Source organism: Engraulis encrasicolus, chromosome 15, assembly GCF_034702125.1.
Source record: "Engraulis encrasicolus isolate BLACKSEA-1 chromosome 15, IST_EnEncr_1.0, whole genome shotgun sequence".
Classification (NCBI taxonomy): Eukaryota; Metazoa; Chordata; class Actinopteri; order Clupeiformes; family Engraulidae; genus Engraulis; species Engraulis encrasicolus.
Genome location: NC_085871.1, coordinates 7,087,797 through 7,110,449, shown reverse-complemented (window position 1 = coordinate 7,110,449; position 22,653 = coordinate 7,087,797). Strand labels below are relative to the sequence as shown.

Below are 22,653 nucleotides of genomic sequence, written 5' to 3'. Positions count from 1 at the left end.
TTTTTGTCCATGAAATTGCTAACACTTTGCCTTCTGTTGCTTTGGTTTGCCGTTTTCCCTTTTGCGATGCGACATCAGAGCTGGCAGGTGACAAACCTCTGCACCGGCAGCAGTCTCTTCCACATCGACCCGTCATCCCTCTGGTGGCTCGCATGGCTGACCAGAACACCTCCGGCACGCCCGCCATGACGGAGAGAGAGGCGTCACGCCTCGACAAGTTCAGACAGGTGCTCGCCGGGCCCAACACAGACCTCGGTGAGACCCGTTCAATTTTATATATACCTCAAAATATACTCTAACCTCTGTGGATGATAGAGTGCCTAATGTGAAGATAGTTTTGCTTATGGTTCAATGAAAACAGCATGGGTCAACTACCACTTGCCCCCAAAATGCTGTTCGGCAGTTTTCTCACATTGTTCACTCCAGGAAAGGACAAGAGATGTGCAATTGCAATCACAAACACACACCTGCGCATTCAAGCAAGACTTATCATTGAACGTCTGTGTTCAGGTACTTTGCGCTGGAATTATTACTTCACAAATTACGGACATGGGGCATTCGGACGGGATTAAAAACTCAGACATTCTCTGAAATTATTCAGAATTTCCTGTGGTCCATAGGTAATGTGAATCCCAGGCGAATTGGGCTATAGTCAGAAAAAAACATGGATGTGAAATTTAGTAGGAACTTGATTGTTTCAAACAAATTTGTGATTATGACCTAGTTGTTTTTTGGCCTTGCTTTTTATTTTTTATTTTCTTACATTATTAATTATTCCAAATTGTATTGCTTGGTATGAAATAGGCAAATCCTCCTGTGTATTTCCACACCTTTGAGGAATGTGATCACAGGCACTACTATGTTAAGATGTGGTGATGCCTTTGTTATAATCCATCAGCAGGTGTGTGTGTGGGTGCGTGTGTGAGGGGGTTGTATTGTTGGCTTTTTAACCGCTATTTAAACTTCCTTCTATCATGAAAGTTTCAAGGACTCTTGAATCATGTGTCCTCTCTGGCTGCTGCAGCTGTCAGTCAGCAGAGATCTGCAGAGATGAAAGCGTGTAGGCAGATTGGTAATGAGCGGCGGTTGAGGTGCAAGGACAAAGGTGTTTTTTTTATTTGACACAAAAAAAGCCAAACTCAAGCCCTTATTCTGTTTCGTCCCATTAGGCGCCCTTGCAAAGTATTGAACATTTCCAAATTGTTCTCCCTTATTGAGCTTGAATGGGTAATTGGGAGGTACAGAGGTGCTGTGGGGAGCAGGGGAGTTTTTCCTGAATAAAAGCACATCATGGATGCACATGACGATGCAGCCTGCCCTGGGTCCAACGCACACTTGATTAGAAGAAGTTTTTCCTCCACGCTTGGCCACGTTCCTCGGCCATTGTGATGGTGGATGTGACCTGAGCCCCCACCCTCCCCCCTTCAATCAGCATTCGGGTCTCCATGGTGAAGTTCAGGAGTGAGCGGCGGGGACGGCTTGTTTGCTGCCAGACGCTGATTCTCAAACTGTCAGCTGGCATTACAACAGCTCGGCCGTCAGGGCCCTGTCTTAATTTAGTTGTTGTCACCTTATTAAATATCTAAACTGACTAGCCAGACGTGGACTGCCAGAATGAAATATGAAGGTAATTCCGTGTACATAATTAAGGCCGGTGCGAGGGGTCTGCTGACAGAGATGGATCGGGCTGTTGTCCTTTTGGAGGGAGGTCGATGTTCCCGTTTCCCCCTCCACAGTGACATGGCGTCCACGACTGTACGATGCATTCATCACCTCTGTGCCGGGGAGGAGAAAGAGTCAGCTTTTGCAGCTCTCACTCTTGCTCTCTGGATCACACACTGGCATCACCCTCACTGGTGGGCAAGTGGAGAAGACGCTGCCCTCTAGTGTACGGAAGGGCTTCCTGTCCTGTGCGTACAGGCTTGCTGTTTTCACAGCAGACTGAGTCAGTTGCTAAGGGGGAGTTGGCTGTCTGCATAAATGCAGCACTCAGTGTACTCGTTATATTTGATGGGTATAAAGGCCCCAATGATGGGGGGAATTGGAAATTAGTTTTTGGATCTGAACGCTGTGATTTTTATTTTTTTTTAAACTAAAGGTCCAAATTAGTGGTGTTGAAATATTGCTCATTTGTTATAATTGCCAGACAACATGCAGGAGAATTTTTTTTTTTTTCAGTGTCAGAGGTTTCAATCCTGACTTCAGTGAAATGGCATATCGTTTCTGCCTGTGCAGTTAACACTTAATTTCACCAATTGGTTGTCTTCTAATTTGTGTGCTGCAGCTGCCCATTTAGATAAACTGCTTCAAAAAATGGTTGAACTAGGCTAAATATGTGGCTGGGTTTTGTTGCTTTCTTCAGGCAGCGTTGGCACCTCTGACAACAGGATTTCATTTAGTGTTCGTGGCACTTAAACTCTTGACAAAACTCTAGAGTAGAGTCATTTATCTGTGGCGCTAAGAATCCCGATTCCCAACAATCTTGAGCCACGTACAGAGAGGTACAACACTGGGGGGTCTGATTCTGCCAACATAGTGGAGATGGGTCATTGTTACTTCATCTCAATGTCTGTATCATAGTGGCTGGACATTGTGCCTTCTTTTGCCCATTCTTTGGTAAGGTGATCAGTGAAATCGTGCAGGTCTACACTTTGAGTTCCCCCCAACCTTCCCCCTGTCATAAACCTTATTTTCTCACCCTTGAAACGAGTCCAATCGGAGTTGAAACACTGTTACTGTGAAACGGGAACTTTTTGGAACTGGCTTCCCAAATATGCAACATGGAATGGGTCCAAACGCCATTTTGTTTGGCAGCCTGCTCAAAAGTCTTTTAAAAGAAACGCTGTGATAACTTGCTTGTGCTTTGGATGCAGTTTTGGCAGACGGAGGTCTTCCACACTCACTCATTTGGCTCATACTGGGAACAGTGGGTTTGTCTGATAGCTGTGCACACATATTCAGAAATAGCACGACGAAGTGCTTTCTACGTGTCTAAACTTGACTTGTTGTCCTGATGTGGCATAGTGCCGTACAGATATTAAAATAGAAGAAAACATGAAATGTTAGTATCCTACTTCTTACACAATGATTCTGTTCAGTCTGTCTTAAGCCCTATTCGGACGGGACTAGTGTTATGGGGTCGAATTTAGTGCCAGGAATTGCAGTCTCATCTGAACCGGCCATGTCAGTAAAGATAGTGGAGTATGTCTATAAATTTTGCAGAGAATTTCACCTCTTGTGAAATGGTTCTGAGAAATTACCCTAGGTAATATTAATTCTTTGTCATGCGACCCTATGTAAGGAGGTCCACTAAAGTGCAGGGAACACACAGTATATCTAATCTATCCGGGCTTGCAAACATACAATCTTGAAATAAGCATTCAGTTTTGTTTTAGGGTGTTCTTCCAAAATGTTTTCACCGTCAAGATCAGGAAGCAAGGTCAGACGCACTCTTCAGATGCATCGATAATATGGATTCAGACGCATTAGATGGATTCTGATGACTTGGTTAATCAGCAGCCAATTATGAAAATGGAGGAAAGAGACCAAATGCCTCCATAGATTCGTAATGATATTCTCAAAAGCCAATAATATATTGTGGAGATGGCACACGTGACGACAACGGTGTGTGTGAAGATTTGCCCTTCCCGCTTTCTGTTTTTTTTTTATGAGACATTTCAATCCAGTCTGAATCCGTCATTTCTTTTACAGATAAAAAGCACATTGTCCAACCTAAAATAGGCAGTTGTTAAAGGCAAAAAAGGCCATCAGTGTTAGAAGTGTGTTTTCAAACTTTGGGTGAATAATTAGGACTTTGGAGGATGAATGTATTTCCGTTGACCCATTGCTCTCTTCTGCTCCGCTCGGGTCTGGTTTTCGTCTACCATCAGCCCTCCAGCCTTTGTCCCCACCAGCCCCTTAGACTTTATCTTCCCATCACTGTTGCAAGTGGAGTTTTAAACTTTGGATGAATAATCCAAAACAATTCAGATGGACAAGGCACAGGGCTTTCAGAGAGGGAGACCGATATCAGTTGACCCCCCTGCTCTGCTCTTTTCTGCTCTGACATCAGCCCTCCAGTCGTTTCTCCCTGCCTTCTTCCGTCTTTAGCCTCCATCTCCCCGATCAGTGTTGAAAAGTGTAGTTTTAACTTTGGATGAATAATCCAAACAATTTAGACAGAAGGTACATGGCTTTTCGAGAGGGAGAGAGACGGACGCCATGATTTTAAGTTGACCTCCTGGTCTTCCTCTGCTCTACCATCCAGCCCTCCAGGCTTTGTCACGGTCAGCCCCTTAGTCTGTATCTCCCCGTCATCAGAGATAAAAGTGTGGTTTGGGGACCCGCTGTCTGTGTCACCGCGGGGTCACCTTTTTACAGTCCGTCTTTTTTCTGAGGAGGTAAGAGGATCCGACCAGGCAATTATTTCATGGCGGCTTGAGTGTGTTGCCATGGAAATGCGCTGCGGTTCTGATTGGGGTTTGGTACCCCTCACTCTCTTCCTTTTGATGATGCCCTGTCCCTGCCTCTCTCCATCATCATCATGTTCTTGCTCTCTCCCTCCCTCCCTCACTCCCTCTCTTTCCATTTTTGTAAGTCTCTTCTCTTTTCGCTTCATGTTCTTCACTCATTCGCTCACTATTTCCCCCCCTCCTTCTACATGTTCTCCCCCTTCCATCCTGACGTTTTTACCCTTAGATCATCTCCCTCCCTCCCCTCCCTCTTCCTCCCTTCTCCGCCCTCCTTCCCTCCCTCCTCTTCTCTCTGTCTGACTCTTTGTCATTTTCAATGTTACGGTTGGGGGAGCTGCGCCTCTGCTCATCTCTCTCCTCTTCTCTTCTCTCCTCTCCTCTCTTCGCCTCTCCTCTCCTGCTCCCCTCATCTTGCAATCCTGTTACACAGCAATTTAACTATATTATAGGCTTCACTATGGGCACGTTCCTGCAGCCCGATAGTCAACATCAAAAGCCCCCAGAAATGATGGGCTAATTCAATTTGACTCGATTTCTGTCGCCCCCTCAGAGGTCTGTAAGGCTGCGTTTTAAAGGGGGGATATCATGTATTGTGCATGAAAATGCTTAGAAGTGCTGATGCCTGGGCTGTGAAAGCTCTGTCAAATTGAACCTTTCCGGTAGTGTATGATGGTTTGTATTTCTCCCCCCAACACCATACAACCATTGACTGCTTTTTCTTTTAAAAAAATGTGTTGACTGCTGCTTGTGAATGTTAAGGTTGATGTTTTTTTTATCTATCGTCTCTTAAGCAGGGTTGTCAATGCAGGCTTCAGTATGTAAAAAAACATTGCCACACATTTGATCCAATCACTTTTTGACCTATGGGATTCTATTTAGGGAGCAGGCGAATTGCTGGAAAGATCAAAACATTGGAAAAATATACCTTTGTTGGGTGCACGCATATTTTTTGGAAATGGGAATTGAAAGTGATTTGATCTCTATTCATCACACTCATCAATGAATATTAAAAGGGTGATGGGTGGGTCCATACGCATTTCATGACTGCAAAATAAATGGGCCTCGGGGCCACTTTGTTCTTGTGTGTGTGTGTGGGTGGGTGTGAGTGTGTGTGCGTGTGTGTCTGAGTGTCTGAGAGAGAGTGTGTGTGTGTGCGCGTGTGCGCACGTGCGTGCGTGTGTGTCTGAGAGAGAGCGAACGTGTGAGTGTCACAAAAATGAGTGGAAACGATGTATTTCATGACTGAAGGCAGCTCTCAAGACCAGTAGTGGTTAATGTGCCTGACCCATTGTATCACTTCCAATGCCAACTGACTCTGGCCTTTTTATCTTTTATTCATGCCTGTTTTGTTGAGTGCAGTACTGCCTACCCCCCTGCCTGCTTGTGTTTTTTCCTAGTGTTCTCTCCACCTGTGGCTAGCTCTGCTCAGTCCACTCAGCTGACACCTGAGAACTGCACCACTTCAAAAAGAAGGTCTGTGTTGTAGTGCTCAGAGTGGTATACTAAGAATCTGGTGCAGTAGTAAACCAGGTTAAGTTAAGAGGTAAACATCTAATAGAAGAGCCTCTATTGCAGGGGTCCCCAACCTTTCTGGGTCTGAGGGCTACCAAGGGCTACCGAGGGCTACCCGAGGGCTTCTGAGGGCTATCCGAGGGCTACTTTTGTTCAAAATCCTCTACTGATGTCGGCATCATTCTCAAATCACACTATTATTGAAGAATGATAATTTACTTATAGGTTATAAAGAATAAATAATCTCATATTAAAATCAAGAAAAGCATTAACTGTGACAAAAATCTGATAGTCATCACTGTTTATTAACATCTTTGGTGGGCACCTCAGAAGCTCCTGGAGGGCTACCTGGCGCCCACGGGCACCACGTTGGTGACGCCTGGTCTATTGACTCCTCATTTTATTTTCTTAAGAAAATGAGGACTCCAGGCTCCTGTATTACATGATTTACCTCTTAACTTAACCTGGTTTACTCTGAACCAGCTTCTTAGTGCAGGCCCCAGAGCTGGCACTCTGACTTTCGTGTTGATTGATACTTTGAAACCGCATCTGATACATTTTTGTGATAAAAAATTAAAAATCCCCCTCCTGTCTGTATGCCACTGATATATGCCGTGTTGGGTTTTGTAAAAAAAAAATGTAATGGAATATTTAGAAAAGGCATTACAAAAAGCACTTCCTTTTTTTTAACGAAGGCGAGGGAATTAATTTCCTCTTTTGTTTTCATTGTGCCAGTGCGATTTCCTGTATTGTGATGATGGGATTAGCGGATGGGTGTTTGAGATTACCCACCTGCCCAAAGCCCACCAGCCTGGTGGCGTCGCACTGCATCTTTAGTAGCTAGTCCCCATGTATAAAATATTCCACACTTGAAGGAAGCCATTGAAGTCAAAATGTCTTTTTTTCTGTCTCCGTCAGTCTAACTCTTCAGCAAAACTTGGATTAAGGTCCCCTGCTTATCGGTCCAAGTTGGAACACTTTTCTTGACGTAATGTGATCTGAATTCGGAAGACTGGTTTCTTTCTCCACAGTTTTTTCCTTCCCTCTCTCTCTCTCTCTCTCTCTCTCTCTCTCTCTCTCTCTCTCTCTCTCTCTCTCTCTCTCTGGATAAAACAGTCATTATACTGCAGTTATCATAGGGCTATTTGATGAAGGGTCTTCAAAAAGACGATTGGCTGCTGCTACGAGGCCTGGAGTCATTAAGAAACTCTGCTGCTCGAGAGCATTTGTATTCACACTCCCACCAGCATAATGGCAAGTGTGTGAACTCGTCATACAGTGCTATGAAGATGCAGCCAGCAGATAAGTTCTCTAAGCATTGGCAGCCTCCTCCTCCTCCTCCTCCTCCTCTTTACCTCAAAATAACAATTCCTACTTAAACCCCTCCTCCCCCCTGTTTGAGGAAAGTTTCCCAGCTCATTTTTTTTACGGCTAGAATCTGAAAGTTTTATGAAGTTATATATGAAAATGTGTCACACTGATCTGAGTGTTGTATCTGGTTAACGATGCAACGCCACCGTAAAAAAAAGAAGACTAGGAGGGAAATTTATAATGCAATCAATTAAATGTGGCTGCACATAGCCGGCAGGTAGCCCAGAGGAACTGACAGGGTCTTACTGTATTCTCCCCAGCCACCTGGACTATATTTCATCCCCCCTGAGCAGGATCAGGCAATACAGAGAAGTATCTTTTTACAAGGCTCCCATTAGTTTATGAGCGGGCCCGGTGTCACTTTGTCCTTTATTTGACTTAACTGCAGCCGCTGCCTCGGGGGGTTTAAAGCAGAAGTTCTATACTTTTACGGCTGCAGGGAAAGATGTTTTGGCAAAATGAAACTCTCGTTACCTTTCTTTGTGGTCTTTTTTCTTTTTTATCTCGATTGTTTTGTGTTGTTTTGAATTTTGAGAGCGGGTCACAAAGAAGGCTAATGTGGACTAATCTATGAGGTCATCAACGGGCACGGCTTATGGCGTGCTGCACTGCACAACACTAGAGACGCACACTACTGGCTACAGCACAGACACTCTGCCTGGAGCACTTCCCCTCTGCATTTAGTTCTGCACTGTCTTCTACAGGGAATTTGCTAGTTATGGTAGCAGGTTCCTTGGGAGGTGCAGAACTATAGTTAAGAAACATGGCTTACATCATGTATTACTTTTCAGGCTGGTATGAATGAAGGGTCATTCATGATATAATGTACATGTGATATATGCATGTATGCGTATGTATGTTCCTTTAATTTCATCACTGATTTCAAGCCAGAGCAGTTTTCGTACTGTACACACCAAGCCCTGCTGAAACGTACTATATGCTCAAGGAGGGACAGATGCTGTATAGAGGAGTAGATCTGAGGCTGGGTCAACAAGGGCTTGGCCCTGCATGATTTACCCTGATCCAGACTGCTTGTGAGAGCGCAGCCCCCTGTCCTTGATATCATTTCACTCTGCGACAGCTGACTGGCTTCAGGGAGGTGTGGGGTGGTGGTGGGTGTTTGTGGCTTCTCCCCACCCCGCACACTGTATGTGTTCTCTCACCCGTGCAAGCGGGCTTCCTGAACTGATGTGTTGGAGCGGTGTTTTGAATAGTGCATGACGTCTGCCTGCCAACTGGAACCTTTCTAGTTCAGCTCCTCTCTCCTCACCTGCGGTTGTGATTGACACCTCGTCTCTTCCTTGACAAATGGGATGCGGTTTTGCCCTCCTGTATTCCTTTTCTCCCTTCTCTTTCCTCTCTCTGCTAAGACCCGCAGTCACACAACAGCACTTGAGAACCTGGGTTGAAGGAGCCTCTGTCTCATAATGCCTCAATGAAGCTGTGAATTGATTGCTCTGCATGCATTGAATGTTTTCCATTATTCCCTATACAATGTGACACTAGCAGGAGTTGCTATAGGCCTTATTGTATGTGGTGGCTGGGAAACGCGGTTGGAAGCTCTAGCGTGGTTTGGCTTTGTTGTGCTGAAGCACAGACATTGCTGTGTGATCACGCTGTGTGCGTTTTGTATTGAGAGGACTATCGCCTTCATTCACTCTCTGTAAAAAAAAAAAGAAGTATATTGTGTTGCGCCTGCTCACTCCAGTATTCCTATTGTAGAATGAAAGCAGTAACTGGCTAACGTTGTGGAGAAGAGGGGAAGACACTCAAGCGTGAGCCGTCTCCTCCACAGCTCTTTTCTTTCTCAGATGTGATGCACACTAAAGCAATAGCAGGAGACAGGGGAGCTTTCACAGAAGAAGTGAAGAGCGCTACTGACTGACTGACATCTCACACAAGCCTTAAGAGAAGAGTGCCTCCCCCTCAACTCCTGCTATGTCTTGGGCGCTTATGTGTCTCTGGGTTTATTTTGAGGCACGTTTTTTTTTCCCACACACAATTAATGAAAAGGCATAAATATTAAGAAAATGTCACACTCCGAGAAAACGAGACGGGGAGCATTAATGTAATGTCATGTCTAATTTAGCCCAGACTTTTATGGGCCGCGTTTATGTTCTCACTCACCAGTGCAGATCCTTTTTTTTTCCTTCCGTAGTTGCACTCCTTCAAAAACATTTTTAGTTAATTGGATATAGTTATAAAGATGGCTGGCTCTTGGCGTCTTGAATTCTGAACGAGTCCCAGTGAAGCAGAAGTGAGTTAAGATGGTGGCCGGGGGACGGCGGTGCCACTGAGCTCCTCTCAGCTGTGGTGTAATTGGCAAGAATGTTATAGTGACATTGAGTGGGCTCCCTTTCAAACCACTCTGTCAGCAATGCTGCCTGCACGACATTTTGGAACCAGCACCCCCTCCCCGAGAGATTAACCAGCAGGTTGGTTGGTTACTGTAAGAACACACACTCACACATACGCTCACACATGATGTATGGGATTGCCTTGGTGGTTGTGGTAGGAGATATAGTAAATCCATTTATTATGTTGTATAAGAGAGATGGCCAGAATCGAACCCGGGTCTTTGACGCATCAGTCAATGCCCCAGCCCTTTGAGCCACGGCCAAGGCCTTATGCTTTTTGAAGCCATATTGATTGTTCAAATTATGCCTACATCAGGCATAATGTCATCTATCAATCATTTCAGTCATTATTAACTATTATCTTAAACAATAATTAAATTCACGTCAGTATGAAATGCTGCGAAATGATTTTTCTCTCCTAATTTTATCCGCATGGGCGTTGAGCTAGAGAAGTTTCTCCAACTGAGCAGTTACATAATCATGATGAAGGGCCAACGTACTTGCATAATTTACTAAAAATGACATAAAAAGTCTGCCAATAGCTACTTATGCTCTATCAACATTTTAAAAATGTGAAGGATCTCATACAAACGTATGGCACTTATGTATGCTGCCATTTTTTATTTTAATCACCTGAAATGAGGAATATTTCAATGGCTAGATATATGGTGGGGTCTTTCAATTTAAGAAATTAAATATTTTCCAGTTTGCAGTTTTATAAGGTTGTAGAGTGCAAACGTTAATTAATGCCCAGCAGCATTTCTCCAACATTGCCTTTGTGCAATGCCTGAAATCCTTGGCCAAATCATTGCCAGATCATTTTTTGTCTAATATTATTCACAAAATGCAGACCAAGAATCTGCATAACCAGTGACATAACCACCACAGGGGAGATGAACTGTAGCCAAGAGATTAAAGGTGCTTTAGAAAGGCTTGTAGCCAACCGTGTTCGGCACCCAGAATCATAACACTGTAATTATTGATCCAGCTCAACAGACTACACATGAAACTGAAACTGAACTGAAAACATGATCAGAAATTGAGGGATCTCAAAATATGTTTTTAATAAAACATGTACTCGTCAGACGTTTCTTGAATGTAGACAAACTATGTGATTGTAACTATTTTCGACTTGAAATCCTCGTAACCTCATGTGTTATTTAGCTGTAAAAAAGTGATATCCGACTATTGACAGTACTGAAAATTTAATGCGGTAAGGTATGATAGCAACCACTACAACTAGTAATGCCTATGCCTACCACCCCACCATCATGCCTGTGCGTGATGGGAGATACCAACTTTAAGCAAATGCCTGACGCTTTATTTAAAATTCCCTGCAGCGGGAGCAGGGCGATGCTCTGTCTCTGTCTCTCTCAGCAGTGTCCGGTCCGGCTAGCTGAAAATCCTGCTCTGGAGGTCACCCGTCTCCTGGGCTGGGGGATAGTGTAAGTTTGTGTCTGCCTCTCTTCTCCACACCCCTGCTGCGAGATTAATGCTGGGCGCAGGAAATATAACAGATAGTTTAATTAAGCGCGGGCCGCAAGATTCATTGACTAATTTCTGCAGCTGACAGCGCAAATGAGAGTTCAAAGGTGCGAGCCGAGGAGAGACACCCTTGAGTGGCTCCGGCTGTAATGAATTGAGTGCTTTCCCTATAAAGTTTCACCGTAAAGCCCGGTGTTCATTAAAAAAGGCGGCCGTTGCACTGTCAGCCCCGCTCAAGGCCTCTCTGCTTCTCTCTCTCTCTGTCTCTCTCTCTCTCTCTCTCTCTCTCTCTCTCCCCCCGTATTCTTATCTTCACATTTAGCGGAGGCACCGCGACCGAAAGACGTCATCGCTCTTTTTGCCAGGTGTGTGTGTGTGTGTGTGTGTGTGTGTGTGTGTGTGTGTGTGTGTGTGTGTGTGTGTGTGTGTGTGTGTGTGTGTGTGTGTGTGTGTGTGTGTGTGTGTGTGTGTGTGTGTGTGTGTGTGTGTGTGTGTGTGTGTGTGTGTGTGTGTGTGTGTGACTGGACCTCGTTATCCGACACACGGGAAATACAAAAAAAAAATATCCTGGTGGCTTTCAGCTCTTTGGTCAGTTGAGTTCCACACCTATTCGAAAACAGTAAGATCCTGTAATGAGTGCTAATAGCGTTAAGGCTGTGAAGACTCGGAGAGCGGTTCACATGCTATTCTCTGGTGCCTCTGCACTGTGTTGTTCACATACCCAAATTAATCATCAGCTCTGCATCGTTTCAACCAGCTTCATCAGGCCTGTTAGCTGTGCTGAAGACTGGGGGAGCTAAATAAAGTGTGTGTGTGTGTGTGTGTGTGTGTGTCTGCGTGTGTGTGTGTCTGCGTGTGTGTGTGTCTGCGTGTGTGTGTGTCTGCGTGTGTGTGTGTCTGCGTGTGTGTGTGTCTGCGTGTGTGTGTGTGCCAGCTTTGCCTTTGAGGACAGCCGTTCTTGCCTACCTGCTGCTGCGCCAAGGGGCTTTTTAAATGACTGCTACATGATGAGTGGAGTGTAGAGTATCTCATTCAATAGTCTCTGTCTCTCTCTATCTCTCTCTCTCTCTCTCTCTCTCTCTCTCTCTCTCTCTCTCTTTCCGTTCTTCTGTCTTTATCTATTTCTTGCATCTACCTTTCTCTGTTTCTTAGTACTTCTGTTTTGGGTTTTTTTTATCACTGTGCGTCACACTTTACCGGCTTCTCTGTCTTTCTCAGCTGTGTTTGTATCTGGGTTTTCTCAGCTGTTTTTTTATTTCGTATTTGCTTCTACAATTGCACCTGTTTTGTAATCTAATTATCAACTTGAATTAATGTTACGTGTCAGAGCCAGCCAACAAGAATTTGTTGAAGTTGTCTCCGAATACACAAACGTTTGTATTGTGTTGGAACAGCAAAATCTATTTCTCACTACAGCTCAGGGTGCTGAGGTTATGTAGCATCCCCAATATGATTGCTCGAAAAAAAAAAAATCCTAATTGATTTTTTCTCTCATTGTATTTGTCATGCTCCAGAGTTTGCTTGCTTGCTTCTGGAAAATGTTCACACAGAAGTCTATAAATAAGAACTAGGAGTGGGGGTGTGGGGGGGATGTGGTCAGATGCATCTGTCTTGATGTGGAGCGCTATTTCTCACCCACAAGCCTTTTGCTTTACAGCCAAATCAGTTCTTTCCAGCTTTTTTATCCTCCTGTAGGGTAGGAGACGGCGTAGTGCACAATTACAGGCTCAGAGGCAGCAGCAGTGTGCGTGCGTGCGTGCGTGCGTGTGTGCGTGTGTGCGTGTGTGCGTGCGTGCGTGTGTGTGGGTGTGTGCACGTGTGTGTGTGCGCGTGTGTGTGGGTGTTTGTGTGTGTGTTGAATCCATGTGTGGAGCCGGCAAAAGCCTAATAAGCTCGACCTTTTGAGGCACAGCTGGGGAAATTGTCATTGGAAGTAATAAATGTAACGTACCCAAAGTAGGTCTGGTGCATTTTGTTTTCTCAGGTGTAGCTCGTTGTTCCCCCTGTAACTGGGATATATCTCTCTGTGAGTTTGTGTTTGTGCTTACAGTATGTTTCAAGGCTCACCACCACCACGATCGAGACTCTGATAAAAAAGCCTAGTTGCTTAAATTGGAGCCATTCTTGGTCTCTTTTGCATAAATTGTCTTCTTTTATGCATGTTGGGGATTTCACTTCATTTTTTTTGTGAATGCTGTGCTCTGTTCTCACATTTGCTCAAAATTCTAAACGGCATGTCACACATTTTGAAGGAGCTATTCATCTGCTTCTTGCTGTGTTGATGTACAATATTTCACTACTGGGAAGAGAAGAGATTAATTTCAAAACTGAGTGAAAGAGTGATAATTACTCAGTTGAGAGACACTACCGAAGATCCCGCACCACCTCCCACCCACCCTGCACGCGCCCCATAATGAATGAGAGAATGCTCTTCTTGTTCTTGTGTGTTGGCTAAGTAAGGCGTCATTGCGATCGGGACTTGTGTGGAATTGTATTAGGGCTCATCCAGAGTTTTTTATTGGCCCAGGGGAGTTCTTCTCAGCCCATTTAAAAGTCCAATCTATAGCCTTTACCGAGGCATATTCACATTAGGACTCCCAGATAGCTCTCTCTCTCTCTCTCTCCCTCTCTCTCTCTCTCTCTCTCTCTCTCTCTCTCTCTCTCTCTCTCTCTCTCCCCCCCTCCCTCCTCTGACTCAATTTCTATCTCTCTGTCGGTGAGGTGGAATGCAAATTCGCCGGTTGCCGAGGTAAAGGAGGTCAGGAAGACTTGAATTTGCATGGAGGTCTCGAAGCATCTGTGTGGAATATCGCCTTGGCAAAGTCCAGGCGTGACTGTGTTGCAGCTGAATGGGAGATGGCTGTGATTGGGTGGTTCACAGTTACATTGTGCATATGTTCTCGACGGTGTCTGATTCAGATGACTCACGCTTCAAAAAATTGTGCCAGTCACCTATGAATATCTAACACTGAAAATGTTTTCTTCTCTCTGTGTTTTGTGTTTTTTTTCTGCAGATGAACTACGGAAGTTGAGTTGGTCAGGGATTCCACGGCAAGTTAGGCCCATCACTTGGAAACTGCTCTCAGTAAGTATAACTGTATTTGTTTTACTATTGTTCACATAGGAATTTATTTTTTACCTGTTCAACCTTTTGGAAAGCTTGCACCACATTCAGATTTGATGAATAAAACAGGAAAAGTGAATGCCATGAATAAAATGCCATGAGATTTTCTGGTCTTTGCTCCCCAATAACAATTATCTGAATGTCTTTGAGATATGATCACGGAAAGATAACTTACTTTCTCATAACTGCGTAGAGATATTTAAATACTTAAGAAGATGTCATTTGCTCCTCTGCAAATACATAAAAGTAAACATTGTGTAAATTGTATATTGTGTACCTACCTGCATTCTGGATCAACTCAACAGTTGTCCTTAGTATGTCAAATCTGATGGGGAAATGAAAGATTCTCAGGCTGTGACAGATGTAGAATGTGGGCAGCTGCATAATGATCAATAGCAAAACATGCATTTCCTTTTCAAATGTATCACCCAGAATCATCCACTGTAATTTGGATGAAACTCCTGTTGGAAGCAGCACTGCCTTTGAACATGTTGTGCCAATATAAATTCATAAAAGGAATGCCTTAGTTGTTCACACAAATAATAATTGATGAAACCGTTATTATACTGTTTAGGCTTTTTACTTTAGAGCATATTTTTGAAACTGCCTTCTGTTAAAATATTCAGTCTGATTTTGGCAGCAGAGAACTTCCAATGCCTTTTCATTAGCTGATCTCAAGGTGGAGAGCTTCCGTCTTCTGTGTACTTCAGAGTGCTTCGCTCAAAGTGCTCTGTACCGTCTAAAAGCCCCCCGTGACCTTTAAAGTCCCCCGTTAGACTCCACATCTGTCACTGAATGACACTCAAGGCTTTCCACGCAGGGAATACAAGAAGACAACCAGCACAGTGACAGCAGCAGCGTGCCTCACGTTGACATTCATTCGTTAAAATAGAACTATTTCAGGTATCCAATTCATCTGGTGTCTTTTTAAGTGTGTGTGTGGGCGCTTGTGTGAAAGAGAAACTTAATGGCTGGGATACTGACTCAAGTAGACTAAGAGCGTAGGTGAGTCTCACAGGTTTGTCCTGTTGCATGGCTCTGAATTAAAAGGATGTGAGAAACGCCAGGCCCGTTTTTCCTTAACTGTGTGTGCAGTCTTACTCCGTAAAGCCCTTAACAGAAACACACAGCAATGGTAAAAGAAGCGAGGGGAAGGGAGACCACAGACCTTATTCGCATGCAACAATTACACACACTAAGTGCCTGTGGGGGGGCCACCGACGCCGGACGCCCGGTGCGGTGATGAATGAGGCCAAGTTTGCCGGGTATTTCTTTCAGGAAAATGGCCCCCTCCTGGCCATGTGTTTAATTCATTAGCGAAGAGGAATGGAAGTGCGCTGCTTCAGAGCCGCTCGAGCGGTGCCAGGCTCGCCGCTGCTGCGCAGTGCGCACTGGTGCGCATCGCTGGAGTGGTTTGCGGGGGGTTTGGCGCCAGACTGGTCAGTGCACAAGTGGGCCCGTCTCTCTCTCGCTCTCGCTCTCTCCGTCTCTCTCTCTCTCTCTCTCTCTCTCTCTCTCTCTCTCTCTCTCTCTCTCACTCTCTCTCACTCTCTCTCGCTCTCTCTTGCTCTCTCTCTCTCTTGCTCTCTCTTGCTCGCTCTCAGTCTCTCTCGCTCTCTCTTGCTCTCTCTCTCTCTTGCTCTCTCTTGCTCTCTCTCAGTCTCTCTCAGTCTCTCTCAGTCTCTCTCAGTCTCTCTCAGTCTCTCTCGCTCTCTCTTGCTCTCTCTTGCTCTCTCTTGCTCTCTCTTGCTCTCTCTCGCTCTCTCTCGCTCTCTCTCGCTCTCTCTTGCTCTCTCTCTCTCTCGTGTGTACACCACATGCATTCTGGTGGCAAGGATGAGTATGAACATATGTATATTCCACATGTGTGAATGTTTGTGTGTGATCCACATATTTTGCTGTTGGTGTGCCTTTCACAAGGGTGTGTGTGTTTGTGTGAAGATCAGTGATGCAGAGCAGATGGGGCGTGAGGCTGGCCACAGTGAGTGAGTGAGTGTGGTTGGTGTTGGTGCTCTGGGTAGGGGGCTGCAGTGGAGCGCTGTGCCCCCGTGGTGAGGCAGAGGCAGAGGGCCACCCTGATGGATGAGGTGCCAGCCCCTGATGCAGCCCGGAGCACAGAGACATAACTGCTAATTCCACTGTGTCTGTGTGCGCGTGTGTCTGTGCGCGTGTGTCTGTGCGCGTGTGTCTGTGTGCGTGTCTGTGTGCGTGTCTGTGTGCGTGTCTGTGCGCGTGTCTGTGTGCGCTTGTGTCTGTGCGCTTGTGTCTGTGCGCTTGTGTCTGTGCGCGCGTGTCTGTGTGCGCGTGTCTGTGTGCGCGTGTCTGTGTGCGCGTGTCTGTGTGCGTGTCTGTGTGCGTGTCTGTGTGCTTGTCTGTGTGCGGGTCTGTGTGCGTGTCTGTGTGTGCGCGCGCGCGTGTGCGTGTGTGTACGTGTGTGTACGTGTGTGTGTGTGTGTGTGTGTGTGTGTGTGTGTGTGTGCGTGCAAATTGTGAAGTTAAAAATGATTTTCCAAAATCTGCCTAAATCTTATGGCTGATGTTTGGGGTTTGAGTGGTATGTGGTTAACTTGGCTGTAAGCCTGCCTATGTACAAGTCAACAGAAATGCTGGAACCGGCATGCAATGAACACACCCATTCACGTTTGCATTGTTGTCCGATAACCTTGTCTGACTTTCATATGCAGAGACGTTGTTTGCCAGTCATTGTTGCGCCAACTGTACACTATTGCTATACTCAGTGAAACCTCATCGAACGTCCCTACCAAATCCCTAGAGAAGTGGGTCTGTGGGTCTGCGTGTCTGCGTGCGCACAGGCAAGAACATTTTGAGGAAAGAATTTCAGCAGCTGGAAATCATCCTTTAACAAGAGCGATGACGGGAGCACACCTTAGGGAGGCAGCCAGCAGAGGATGTCGTCACCAGTCCAACAGCGGTTAATACGCAATCAATTCCCCACCCATCCTGCTGACTGCACATAAATACCCCTCACCCCCCCAATACACACCTTCAGGAACCTGTTCAAACGCTCCACTAAGTAGAAATCATTTTTGTTTTGTCAGTTCCCCCGTAGAAAATAAAGATTTCATTTACTTCCAAAATTGATTCCTTAAGCTGATTTTCAGGGTGAGGGTGGGGGGATGGAGGGCGATTAGAAGAGGCTGGAGGGGAGAAAGCACAAAAAAACTGTTTACTGTAGTTCAGCAAGCTATTAAAGTGGCCAGCGTGTGGGTTTCACAGAAGAGATTAGCGAAAGCTCGGAAAGCACCACCACTGCTCCACGGCCCTAACCGGGATCCGTGTGCGTGCGCGCGCGGCGGGGTTCGCTGTCTAACCCCGATTGGGCCCAGTTTTAAGCACTCCTCAGTTCTGGTTCTTGCCAGTCAGCAACAGGGACTAACCCTCCTGGGCAGGAGACAGTCACGGGCCAATAAAAAGCCCTCTGATGAAGTGCGGTTAGCCCCGTGGCCTGGCCCGCGCAGGTGACCCGCCGTAAACTCTCCATTAACCTTGACTCGCAGGGGAACTTGTGCACGCCTTCATTATGGAAAGTGATGGCGTAAGTCGGCAGGATGACGTGGGTGAAAAAATCTCCTCACTCTCCTCTTCTCCATCCAGCCATCCTCTCCTCCTCTCCTCAGTCCCACGGTCTGGCTTTCCTCTGTTGCTTGTCCTCACCCTTCCCCCTAATACAAGAAATTAACAACTCTGCACACAAATCACTCCCAACCAAGCAATCGCATATTCGTTTGAAAATGCCTTTTCCATTAAATCCCATAAATGTCTTGTCATTTACGAGATGGAAAAGAAAAGGCTTAGCATTTTTTGTCTGATGGTGATTTTGCGATAAACCTTTCTCTTTTTTTTCTCCAAGTTTGAAGGCGACATTGTTTGGAGATGAGCTTTGCTTCACTTCTCTGTCCCTGCCCTGTGCTCGTGACTCCACCGCAGTGCCATGCATGGCACGCTGCGCTTTAATACATGAAAGGAAGGGAATGAGTGAGTGAGCAAGGGAGAGGAAGGGAGAGTCAGAAGGGGGGGTAAGGAAAAGCTCACCTGCTTGGGTGATTAAAGCGTGTTTTTCATTTAGGGGATATCGGTTGGACGCTTTGACAAATTGCCTCCCTCCCTGCTAACAGCTGGGAGAGAAGGCTGATGAAAAGCCGTGCCTGTGTAGGGATGTTAAGCCCTACCACCACGCACACTCCCATCAAGCCATGCCTGCTATCCCCTCTTTCCCCTCTTCTCCTCCTCTCTTTCGCTCTCCTCTTCCCTATCTCTTCATCCTCCATTTCTTTCTTTCTGTATGGTTATTTCATTGTTGCCTTCACTCTTTCGCTTTACCTGTGTTTCACTCTCTCCCTGCTTTGATTACTTCTCTCTGTCACTCTGTCCTTCCTTCTGTTTCTGTGTCTCACTCTCTTTCTCTCTCTCTCTCTCTCTCTCTCTCTCTCTCTCTCTCTCTCTCTCTCTCTCTCTCTCTCTCTCTCTGGACACATGCTCTACATTTATAACCACACCCCTTGTCAGGCCACTAGTGAGCACCTGCTTAGGACAGCAGCACAGTAGCTTCCACTGGCATACAAGCTACTTGCAGAACAAGTCATGGCCTCCCTTGCTGCGGTGCCAGGTGGTTTGAGGATAGTTATGCCTCATTATGGTAGTAACCTACTGTGTTGGTTTTGGTTCTTTGTTCCTGAAAAAATAATACCGGCGTCTCCTAGTTGTTACGTGGATATGTTGTCTGCCCACTGTGAATGAGTATATTTAGAAGGCCCGGAGTGCTCTCTCTCTCTCTCTCTCTCTCTATCTCTATCTCTATCTCTCTCTCTCTCTCCTCTTTCTCTCCTCTCTCCTCTCTCTCTCCTCTCTCTCTCTCTCTCCTCTCTCTCTCCTCTTTCTCTGCTCTCTCTCCTCTCCTCTCTCTCCTCTCTCCTCTCTCTCTCTCTCTCTCTCTCTCTCTCTCCCTCCCTCCCTCTCCCTCTTTCTCTTTCTCTTTCTCTTTCTTTCTCTCTCTCTCATATATCCCCCTCCCTGCAGCAATTACGCACCTTTCTTCTACAGCTGCAGGTGTGTTTTGTCCTCATTGGTGTCCTGGTGGACATTCATAATTTCCACACTCATGCTCCATTATATATCACCATGATGCATCATTTCAGCTGATACCTGTGAACTGCGGCTTGCATGTGTTCACTGATCCGGTCACCTGTGTTGGGTCACCAGGGGAGAGCATGTCTATCTGGTTTTGGTGTAGGGGTTCATCCTTTTTTTGGACGAAAATATCCGGAAATGTTGTACTCTGACATACTCTAGTAATTGACAAAAAGCAGAGATATCGGAGTGAAGCCAATAAGCAAGTTGGACATTTTATGGAAGGAGACTTATAAATCAAAGTGTAAAGACTTTTTTTAATTTAGAAACAAACTACACTAGAGTGAATGAGTAAATGCCAAAGGAATGCAGTGTGCCAGACGGTTCATTCGTAACAAGACTGTCAGAAAAGGCCAGCTATCGGCATGGGAGGAAGGTCGACCATCTCTCTGGGGGAGGTCCATCAAATGCCAGACCAGCCAGTCTCCGTCACACTCACTTGTTTTTGTTTGGTTGCGCGCACACGCGCGCACATGCACACACACACCAACACGTGCACAGTACTGCGCTTACAAGAGTTTCTGGACAGCGCTCTAGTCTGTAAATTTTGAGTACCTCCCGGTATTAACTGACTGCGCCTTGTACATACTAGTCTCATAAAGGAGACACACACGCACACACACGCACACACACACGCACCGTGTGCCTGCAAAGTCTCTGAATGGTCCATGTCAAAGCATATAAGGCCCATTTGAAAGCATTGGTGCACATGTCCTCAAGCAATACTCTCCCTAATCCCAGATTCCCCTCTAAGAAGTTCACTGATGGCAGGATATCAAAGGGGCCCCTGCAGAATCCCCTTTATCAATTAGGCTTAATTACATGTGCGTCTCCTAATGGGCTGCTCCGGAGAGTGTAATGGGGAGTGCTTGGCACACATACATCTTGTTGTAAAAGCTGTCTCAGGCAGGGGAGTTAAAAAATGGGAGCATGCATCGCAGCACCGGCGTGATAAATTGAGTTTTGCAGCTGTAGATTTCCATGCAATCAATTACTTTTTTATCAAGAGACTTTTCTCTTTCCGTTGCTCGCGACATCTGCAGCCGCTGTTCTCTCCCACTCCCTTTTTACTGATGACCGAAATTGACTCCTGGGCCACTGAAGTGGAGAAGGGGGGGTTGGAAGGAGGCTGAAACAGAGTCCATTGTTAATGCCTTTCCAACCCCCCCTCCCCTCCCTGTGCAGTAGCTATAAGTGCGTGACAAGGGGAACCGACAGGAATGTTGGGTAACCATAGATATACACAGGGGTGCTCCGAGCCAGAAGTTGTGTGCACGGCATGCTCGGGTTTGTGTTCCAACAGCAAAAAATTGATGCGAAATCCAGTAATGGCGTATTACAGCAAAGGTGACCCCTGCTTTTTGCTTCAATCACTACGCAGTGTATACACGCAGAGAAAATACAATTGCTAATGTGATTCTGTCATACTGAATTGATTTGAAGGTGTTGCAGCTGCCCAGTGCAGTGCAAAAAAAAACAAAGTTTCTTTTTTCTCTCTCTTTGTCCCCTCTCCCGTAGGGATACCTTCCAGCCAATGCAGAGAGGCGAGAGAGCACACTGCAGAGGAAAAGGCAAGAGTACTTTGGCTTCATCGAGCAGTACTACGACTCCCGCAATGACGAACACCACCAGGACACATACAGACAGGTAAGAGAAACCCACCAGGCACCAGTCTTGCCATGTGACAGTTTTAAGCTTTTCTTTTAGTTGCACCAAAGATGGACCAAATCAAAAACTCCTCCATCATGCCTTAAGAGACTGAAACTAAAAGTTCATATTTTACAAAAGCTGCACCACGAACAAATTCAGGAGATTCTGACATGGGCCTGGAAACTTGCCTCGTCATGCTGGATGCACCCAAATCCATATTCCCTACTGCTCTTCAAGACTAAGTCTGCACATCTTTTTGAAAAGCAGCACCTCGAACAGAATCAACAGACTGTGACATGAGCCTGGAAACAAGTCTTGTCGTTTTTGGATGCTATTTGCATGAAGGCATTTTTGAAGGAACATTTTTTGAAGGCTGCACGAAGCTGAAATTCTCAAGTGATCCTGAGCAGCTAAAGAATCATCTCTGACTACGTAAGCAGTGGGCCATCTGGGCATGTTGTAACATTAAAGTTACTGTGTGTGGTGGCAGTCTTTTCAGCACTCCTCGGAGGACACAAAATGAAATTTCCAAAACGTGATGTGGAACTGGGCACCAGTCCAGTTTTGTACCATGTGGTGTTTTCTTTTTTTATTATTGTGAAGGCTGCACTGAAACCAAATCCCTCAGGCATTCCTCAACAGACTAAGAACATCTAATACGACACCAGACGCCTGTAAAAGAAGCAACACGCAGCCCTTTTTGAAACGCCCAACCGGGGAGCCATATTGACCGGTGGAAAATAATTTTGCCCATAACTCCTTGAAATCCCCACTACTCCCTCTCTCAGTCAATTGGTCCCCCCTCACCCCAGCAGTGCACTCAGCACTTTTAGAGGCCCCTCACCACAGCGACGCATGTGTGTGATCACTCCCTCACACTCGATTAAAGAGCCAAACGCTTTAGTACTTTTTTCCCCTTCCAACATGCGTAGGCTGCACCACAACAACAGGCTGTTAAGTGGATCTCGATGCTGTTTGTTTAGCTGTACGTTTACTGGAGGCGTATCGTAACTGCTGTCGGGCTCAGCAGGTGGCTGGCAACAGTGTGTCAGTGTGCTCCGATACTGCAGGGGGGTGGGAAGGGTAGAGGAAGGAGAGAGGAGAGCGCAAGAGCCTTTTGATGTGTAGGGAAGGGAAGGCCTAGTCTACATTGCTCTCAGTCTGGTAGTTTGACTGCTGAGAAAGCCGGCTCATCAGTGCATCTCCAAAGTGTGCCTCTACAGCACCCATCCAGCCCACCGATTCCCAAGCCATGCCTGCCTCCATAGTATGTCTTGTCTCGTGCCACCCCAGTGGAAGACGGGGGAGAATGCAAGAATCTCTTGATGGGAGAGACGGATCGAGGGAAGGCCTAGCCTAGGGACGCCTCCTGTGGACCATAGTGCATTTCTACACCAACCAGTCCACTCCTCCTATCACCAACCCACGCGTGCCGCCATATCGTGTCAATCTTGGCTCATGCCACCCCATCCCACTACACCCATCTGCACCCCCTCTGCCACCCCCCGTGTTCAGCGTGCCTCTCGTTCTCCCA

At 46.1% G+C, this 22,653-nt stretch overlaps 1 protein-coding gene across 1 annotated transcript in view; it reads left to right on the top strand.

Annotated features, from left to right (window-relative positions):
* Positions 1-22,653, top strand: part of tbc1d22a (TBC1 domain family, member 22a) — a 115,128-nt gene that overhangs the window by 11,817 nt on the left and 80,658 nt on the right. Inside the window, exons 4-6 of the mRNA XM_063218147.1 lie at positions 79-255; positions 14,212-14,282; positions 20,988-21,116. Coding sequence (XP_063074217.1) covers positions 79-255; positions 14,212-14,282; positions 20,988-21,116 — 377 coding nt within the window. The remainder of the gene's footprint in view (positions 1-78; positions 256-14,211; positions 14,283-20,987; positions 21,117-22,653) is intronic.